This window comes from Monopterus albus, unplaced genomic scaffold (assembly GCF_001952655.1).
Source record: "Monopterus albus unplaced genomic scaffold, M_albus_1.0 scaffold341.1, whole genome shotgun sequence".
NCBI classification, from domain to species: domain Eukaryota; kingdom Metazoa; phylum Chordata; class Actinopteri; order Synbranchiformes; family Synbranchidae; genus Monopterus; species Monopterus albus.
The window spans coordinates 279,352-288,418 of NW_018128221.1; the positions used below are offsets into that span (position 1 = coordinate 279,352).

General features: G+C 40.4%; 1 protein-coding gene across 1 annotated transcript; it reads left to right on the plus strand.

Annotated features, from left to right (window-relative positions):
• Positions 1–926: 926 nt before the first annotated feature.
• ifng1 (interferon gamma 1) lies at positions 927–5,738 on the plus strand. The gene is made up of 4 exons (NM_001360732.1): positions 927–1,193; positions 2,227–2,298; positions 4,335–4,595; positions 5,585–5,738. The coding sequence occupies exons 1-4, from the start codon at positions 1,071–1,073 to the stop codon at positions 5,729–5,731; spliced, it is 603 nt and encodes a 200-aa protein (NP_001347661.1). The 5' UTR covers positions 927–1,070; the 3' UTR covers positions 5,732–5,738.
• The last annotated feature ends 3,329 nt before the right edge of the window (positions 5,739–9,067 follow it).

Consider the following 9,067-nt stretch of genomic DNA (forward strand, 5'->3'; position numbering starts at 1 on the left):
CGGTTTCTCTGCTGGCTTTATCTCAGTATGTTTCTGTGCACATACAAGCCAACATGAGAGGCCTCACAGGGTTCCAATTTAAACCTCAGATGCTATAGATTGTTCAGGTTTTGTCACATAAGACTCAATAGCTCGTTGTGTTTTCCATTATGTTATTAGGCCATTCTAGTGAATTCAGACTCAGTCCCACAAACAGCATCCTGCTATCAGAAATACTCACTGCTGTCTGTTCGTACATTGACTACTTGTTTCAGGGAGCTACTGAGTCTTTTTAAAACGATGAAGCTGAAGAGTTTTTTTTTTATAGATTTGATTTCATAGAGGACACCAAAAATCTGACAGTGTTTCACCACTTGCTCTAATATGCTCCAATTCATATACAAACTACCATGATACAGCGTCAGAGTTCCCAGTAAAACCATAGGTGCAGCAGATTGCTCAGGGTTCGTAATGGTTTCCATTACAGTTTGAGTGGATCTTATGATTTCCAACGCAGGCTGCAACCAAACTGTTTCAGGAAGTGCGCTTTCCACTGGCTTCCACTTTGAGCTCAGTGCGTTCCATTTGGTTGCATGCAAATACGGGCTTCTGTCAGAGACCCTAAGACTCCCAGTATAACCAGTAAACCCTCTAACTCCTATAAAGCCATTGTGTGGTGTGAATGTCAAGAGTGAGCTGATGATCTGCTTGATATGCATGAGTGGGAGACCCCTCACCCACTTCTATGAAGTTTGGTGATTTAAAGGAAACTGCACAACCACAGTTTTCACACCTAGATCATTGCTGCATGACACACTCTCTCTCCCCAGTGTGTTTCTATGTCTCTTGGCCACCTTGTCTCACTCGCTCTCAGAGATATAAATAAAAGGTTTCATGACAAGTGTAACAGTTAGAGCCAACTTCAGGGCGAGAGGCATACGACACTTAGATCAACGGTCAGACCGGATCTTTCCTCGGCCGGTCTTTGTCTTCAGTGTCGCTCCGACAGGGATTGAAACCAGGCCCGGACAGACTTGGGAATCAAACCGACGACTCAAGTGGACGGAGGTGTAACATTAACAGGTGGTGATATGAAAGTTGCAACAGCAAGGGCAGTGGTCTGTCTGTCCCTCTGGCTATGTGTGTGCCAGGTCAGAGGCTTCCACCTCCCTAAGGAGATGAACAAAACCATCCAGAACCTCCTGCAGCACTATGTGAGTACCACCAGTACTACTTCTCTTAGTGCTTAGTACTGCTGATGCTTGTGTGGTATCGGTCTGTGTAGCACTACAAACACTGGTATTAGCTTTCACTTTCCTCCTCCTGTTTCTGTCTCACTCTGATGCTCTCACCACAAACACACACATACACAAACTCAACTTTTTATTTTGGGCTCTATTTAAAAGAATACTCTGGTGTTTTTGTGTGTATTAACCAGTTACTAAATGTGAGGTATGCCACATCCAAATCATTAGCTAGTAAACTTTGTGTAATTATATTATAGTTATGCAGAGGACAGCAAGACCACTGTCTGTGATGCTGCATTCATGGATACTCCTGCTTCTGGGATTTGTAGTTTGGCTGCTGCAATGCAAGAAAGAAAACATTCAGATTGTCTTTTAGATTCTTGAATGCACCAACAAGACAGTTTCATGTAAAAATCTTGTAAACTACAAATGCAATCTAAGAAATGATCAAAGTCCCATTATCTTTTTCACAACTTGTTTGATGATCTGATACCAGTTATCAACAACAGTTGACTCTGAAATCCCAGATGACAGACTGCCCTTGAATGCATCATCAAGGACAGTTTGCAAGACAATTTAGGAGAGTATAAATGCAGGAAGTACAGCATTATCTTTTTCATTTTTTCACTTTGTTATCAGATAATTAAAATGCAAAGGTTATCAATATGCTCAGATGTTAGACTTTCCATGAATGCATCACCAGATATTTTGAAAGCAGTCTAGGAAAGTATAACACATTCATATGAGGTTAAAATTAAGATTTGATTATTTTTGTTGGATTTTTAAAGACCTGCTGTAGTTCATAAGTTAAATGTGTTGCAAGAAATGGCTCTGAAATCTCAGATGTCTGATTGTTCTTGATAGCACCACCAGTATATTTTTCAAAGCAGTCTCAGAAAATTTACATAATTAGTATTTACTATTTAATACCTTAATAAAAGCACTGAAAACCTGATTTGAAAAAATCTGAAAAATGTGTTTGCTTTGGTCTTTTTTGCAGAACATTCCACATAGAGAGAGATATAATGGGAAACCCGTCTTCTCCAGAGAACCACTGAAGGAAACGTTGGAGGTAAAGTCCATTTGATCATTTAACCACTTTAGCATCTGTGCATGTTCAAACAGAATTGGTAACTTTTAACAAATAGCTCATCCATGCTTTTTTTTTTCCTTCAGTGAGAGTACAAGATTAATACGACTTTCCTCTCTGTGAGTTAAAACTGAACTGGAGTTTAGAAGCCTGGCCTAGCATAAAGACTGGAAGCAGAGGCAAACAGCTAGCCTGACTGTGTTCAAAGCTCACAAATACACCTACCAGCACTTCTACAGCTACTTCAGCTGTCCAGAACTTCTGTACAGCGTCCCTGACTACAGCACAGGTTGCAAGAAGAAGACACAGTTTGTTAATTTGTTAGCTTTAAAGGTGCTGGTAGGCATAGTTTTGGACTTTGGACGGCAGCAAGCTAGATGTTTCCCATTGTTTCCAGTCTCTATGTTTAATTAAGCTCACTGCCTCTGGACTCCAGCTCTGAATTCAAAGCACTGACATGAGATTGGTATTGATATTTATATACAGCTGTCAAAAAAAGACAAGCTTATGTCCCAGCCTGTTTAAGTTAATGCTTAAAATCTGGTGGGATTTGTTGATGGTGCACAGCGCATGGCACAGTTCAGGGAAATAAAGACCCTTATTATAACAGACTGGCACATGGATGTCAGTTAAGGTGACAGGGAGCATTAAGTTAATTCGAAGGGCTTTAGAAGGTTGTGTAGACTGCTAGACTGCTTTAAGGTGCTTTCCAAGTCTCTTGTCCACCCTCTTTGATCACTGAGTCAGCAACTGGCTGGTGTTTTCCTCAGGTTTCAGTCTTTCACACTTTAGTCTCGAACTGTTTCTTTAATGAGCTGGAGCTTGTATTGAAGTTTTGTGGTTTTTGTCCTGCTGGCTCTGCATCGTGCAACCTTTGCAGCTATTCTCAGACTCCAAGTGAAACTTTCACTCTTCACCAACAGTAATGCAAAGTCACTTCGTGGTTTGTTTCGAGTGCCGAGTGTTAAAACTGACTTGTCAGCAGTGTCTGTTTTCTTATTGTGTTTCAGTACCTGGAAAGGTGTTCAGACAGCTTGCTGTTCATGGTGGTACACAGGGAAGAGGGTGTTATGTGGAAAGCGGTATTTAGCACAGACTTAGTGGCCACCCACCATACACACCCCTCTGGGATTTCCCCTTTTGTTGTTCTTTTACACCAAAAACACAGGCGTTATATTTCATCATTTTTAAATTTGTTTCTTTCTGGAGACCTTGCGTGACTCATCTGAGGTGAAACACCATTTTAGGTGCTAAGTAACTAGTCCCATTTAAAGGAGACTATCTAGCATGCTTATAGAAATTCAAATTGTTGCTGCTCACTGAAAACCACATCTCTGTATTTGGTCACTTTCATGTTTCAGATCATTTGGAGAATCACGTATGTCTCCAAATTCCACTTAGTCATATCAAAAACACAGTTTCATCAGAGATAACCTCAGACTTGCTTTTATAGCTCCTGAAATTTCGATCTACAAACCTCAGAGACTGGTCAGTACTTTCCAAGCGATTTGGATTTGGATCCTGTGCCCTCTCTGAGGTCTTGCATCCAAATGAGTTTCAAGCCAGTTAGCAGTGCTGGAATATGACATTCACGCTTCACAGTGAACGAGTGGTTTGCCTTGCCTCCTCAAGGCCTGCTCTGTGCTTAACTTGTCTCCTGTGTGGGAAACCACAGAGTTTTTCCACTGTGTGAAAGGTTTTCACCATCTTGAGGGTGGTACAAGTTTGTTGAGCCACAAAAGATCATCTTATCTTTTGTTTAAATAACTATACCCATCTTCTCTATGTCATAGGACATGCCATCAGGTTTTCGGTTAATTTCCTACCTTTTAGGCAGACTTGTTAAAGATCATTTGTTCAAAAATCAGCTTGCAAAGACTTGACACTCCTGCAAACGCTGCTTTTTTAGAATATACTCATCAAAGACAGTTGTAGCCAACAAGCTAAAACATACATTCTGTCAGCAAGCTTCACTAGAAACAGGCTTTATTTAATTACCTCTGTGTTTTTTCTCTCAGATGAAGAGGGTGTTTATGGGTGGCGTTTTGGAGACGTACGAGAAGCTGCTCAGCCACATGTTGAAAAATCTGCCCACCCCAAGTCCTCAGACAACCGGGAGCAGAGAGCTTCCTGTCACCGCCACCCCTGGCACTGCTGGGTCTGAAGATGTCAAGGCACAGCTGAGATACATCCTGAAGAGGGTGCAGGACCTGAGGAAATATAGTTACCAGGACCAGGAGAAGCTTCTGCAGGGACTGCATTCCCTCAGACACATCCAGGTAGAGAGACATGGGATACAGCAGTTTACCTGTATTAGGCTTAGGAAAAGCTTGTGGAAGCCGTACAGACAGCTTTTCACGGACACACAGATGTACAGTGTTAAGAGATTATGGTAGGGCTTATGGTTTATGTAGGACCTATACAGGGCTTGTACCTAGGCTTATGGAAGATCTGTGTGGGCAATCAGGAGGTTCTGTAGCATTTAAAGTAAGGCTTAAGGAGCGGTCATGTAGGGGCCTATGGAGGACCTGAACTAAGGCTTATGAAAGGTCTGTGCTGGGCTCATAGAAGGCTTAAAGTATAGTTTATGGAATGTTTCTGTAGTGCTTATTTGAGGCTTATGCAGGGCTGTAGCTCAGGATCCCGCAAGGTTTTTAGAAGTCCTTGGAGGCTTTTGTGGGGTTTAAATGACAGCTTCTGAAGGTTTGTATGCAGGGCCTGTAAAGGGCATATGTAGACAGTTTTGCAGAGTGTATAGGGGACTTTAAAATATGGAAGGCTAAAATTAAGGCTTATTGTACAGCTGTGCACATCTTACAGAGGGCTTATGTAAAGGTTAAAGTAAAGCTCAGGCAGGGATTATTGGAAAGTAACACCCATATAAGGCCTTATATTGGGCTTACAGATGGGTTTAAACAACTAATGTAAGGCTTAGGAAGGGCATATGTAGGCCTTAAAGCAAGGCTTAAAAATGTTGCGTATGCCTGAGTGTAAGTCCTGCCAAGCCTTTGTCAACCCACCATGAGCCTCATGAAGGGCTCAATGAGGGCTTTTGCATTACAGAGGTTTTACAGGTTATATGGGACTTTTAATGTAGACATATGATGTGCTTTCATTTATTATTGTTGCTGTGTGATGCTGTTTGCAAACTGTTCTGTTATATTCTGTACTACCAACAAACCCCTTTGGTTTTTAACACATTTCTCAGTGTGGGTAATGCGGTCTCTTTACATGAATGTAAGATTTCTCTCCCTGCCTCATCCTACAGATGGATAACCATGTTGTCCAGAGCAAAGCACTGTGGGAGCTGCCGTGGTTGTATGAGGAGGCGAGCTCGTTGTCTGACATGCAAATGAGAAGGAGGCGGCGACGGCGCCGGCAAGCACGGAAGGTCAAAATTCACCCAAGCGCCTAAAACACGAGAAGGCACAGCAACCACATCAGAAATGACAGTGATAAATATATAATAACAGTACAACATGGATGCAGCGTATTTATTGGCACATTTAAAATAGATTTAAAAACTAACATTATCCATTATACCTATTCTACATTTTTTCTGTTTTAGGGAATATTGGAGATTATTTCATAGATATTTATTAATTAAGATTACCGCAGCCTAAGCCTAATTCACATTGTAGTTTTATAAGATTTAGGTTTTTATAAGGAAGTTTGGTGCACAGAACTTGAAAGCAGGTTTGATCCTGTGAAATGTTTTTTACTGCAGCATCGAGATAGATGTTAACTTTTGTATGCAACATATTTTCACTCACTTTTTCAGCCAATATTTATTTTAAAATGTTTTTAAATACACACAAAAAACTGCAGATGATTTAGTGTTCAGAAAAGCAACTAGAGAGAAAATGACAATATATAATTTCCAATGACTCAGGTTTGAGATTAAGTTCATTATAATTATTTTACAATAAATGATATGATATGATATTGCATTGTATTTTTTTTTAATAAAATACAAAATTAATCAAGAAAAAATAAAAGACTGCTAAAAGCCAATAACTGACAATTTTTGTAGTGAAACTACTTCCTGATGCACTCTGATTGGACAGTGGTAGTGTCGGACTAATAGGAGAGTCCTGATTGGTTAAAAAAGCACATGTTGCACATGTGAACTATGACATATATGAAATTTCACGTGAAATATTTTTTTTAAAAAGCAATAGAAGTGGAAATAGTGTTTTTTATTTTACTGCAAAGTTCTCTGGGACTTGTAGTTGATTTCTTTCTGACAGTTGAACACAGTGTTGAAGCTTTTGCCTTTTTATAAACGAAGCAAATATTTTTTTGGTCAAGTGGTAAAAATAAGCAGGACTGTTTGGACAGGAGGCCTTTGCCACTGTCTCCACTGTACTGCCCAAGAAAACTTATGGTGATGATGTTTACAGTACAAAGTACACCAGAGTCTAATACTGTTGTACTTAAATGTACTACAAGTCCTCTAAACATTCAGGTCCAGCACTGAAGTACTTCACTGCAGTACAGGTACTCTGCAGCTGTAGTAGAAGTACTACATGGTTCAGGGATTTTTGTATTTTACTGATGTTATAGTTTTCTGTATTTATTTTTGTATTTAAAGTGTTTATTTAATACTGAATCATATTGTTGTGACTGTTTATTATTTATTATGTATTTATTGATTGGCACATGCAGAGAAATGCAACTGAATAAAGCAAAAATAACTTCATCTCAGCTGTTTTCTGATTCTTGCTGTGGTTTTTTTCAAAGGATGGTTATTAATTTGAACTTCAGGGGGTAACCATTCACAGATGTGACAACAATCTCACCTCAGGGTCCACTGAGTAGCTGTTCTGGTGATTTCAGTCTCATAACATGATCATTATTACCAGATGGATTTGCTCCAATTTCCACATTTTTGAGCACTTTAGGAACTCTTGCCTTTAAAGCCAACAGAGACAAGAGGTCCTTCAAAGATAACACTTGTGACTTTGTGTTGTTATTTCCTGCCGATCCACCATCACCAATTAATGTGTATGAATCCAAACCCTGCTTTAGTTTATTACTCTGTGCCAAAACCATTCAAGAGCCCATGGCACTTTTCCTTGTTTTCTGACTTATCTACAATGTTATAACAGTGAATCATCATCTTAGACATGACCTGAAGCTCAAAAAACGAGGTGTATGTACAGTATGTTCTAGTACTTCTATGCAGAATCACAATCAGAATCAGCTTTATTGGCCAGGGGTGTCGGACACATGAGGAATTTGACTCTGGTACGTTGGCTCTCAAATGTGCATGTACATATCCCCATGCAAGGGGCAAGTAAACAGTAAACCAACATAAGACTGTGTAGTATAACCAAATAAGCAGTATTAACAAGCAACAAACAGGGCAAACAATGCAAAATAAGCAGTATAAACAGGCAGTAAACAATGCAGACAGACAAGGAACGCTCATTGTGAAATGGGATAAATAGGAATAAAACTAGAGACCTGTACGGATCTGTATAGTCTGTACAATGTATATTTACAGGTATTGCACTGAGGGTTATTGTCCAGTCATAATGTCGTGGGTCAAGTGTTCATCAGAGTGACGGCCTGGGGAAGAAACCACTGGTACCGTTGTAAAAGTGGAATTTTTCGACTGCTCCTGGTTTTGTGGATATATTCTCCCTCCTGCTGTTGCTCTGTGACCAGAGGATGTGGAGAAACATACAGGGCCTGAGGTTACTGCATGTCTGGGAATGTTCCTGTACAGGGACTCGCTGTTTTACCTGACTGGGTCTAACCTACAAGCAGCCACCCAGTGAAGCCCCCACGGGCGGTGAATGATCAGCTGATCAACACTGGATTCCCCCAGAGCACAGTGCCTGTTTATTCTGACTGCTTCAGGCCAGTGTGTCTGCTGCATGTGATATGTTGCTGGTTAACCAGTGGATTAATTATCCATGATGTTGCTATGCTACCTGTTGGAATTAATTTCACTACTTTGGGACTGTATGTGGTCGTGTGGGGGAAGACGCAGCGATCACCGTGTGGATTTACCGACCTTGGAGATACTTGAAATAGAGCGATGTTTCCACTACTCAGTGGGACTTAATGCTAAGTTTAAAAAACATGTTGCATGTCTGTTAATGTGTTGTTTCTGTAATGTTAGAGAGAATTGTTGTAAGAAGTTGTTGGAGAAGTTACTATGTCTGCATTTTGACAGTTAAAATATGGGGTTTCTCAATTATCCACTTTGTTTAGAGTGTTACACATCTCTTTTCATCAGTACTTATATTGTTGTTTACCTATCTATGGAGGAGACAGTCACATTGATTGTCAATGCAGTTCATTGTGCTGTCCACTTGCAACACAACACTGGCAGCAGGAGTTGTGCATGTTCACAAACTATCCTTTTGTTTTTAGAAAGAGGCTCTCTGATTTTATTGTTCTGAAATAATTACATAATTATAGACTATTTGTAGCTATGAGGGGCACCAAGCTTATTTAGAGGTACCCAAGATTAAGCATTAAATGGCTGGAAATGAGCAAAATGAGCAGTCAAAATGAGCAGAGCTAATCCCTCAGTGGCTCTCAGTAAACTCTATGATGTCATCAACGCGCTAGAGACAGCTCACCCCGATGCTGTATTTATCGCTGCAGGCGACTTTAACCAGTGCAACTTACAGACTGTGCTCCCCAAATATTACCAACATGTGAACATTCCCACCCGGGGCAAGAACACTCTGGATCATGTTTACAGTAACATATGTGGTGCATACAGGGCCGC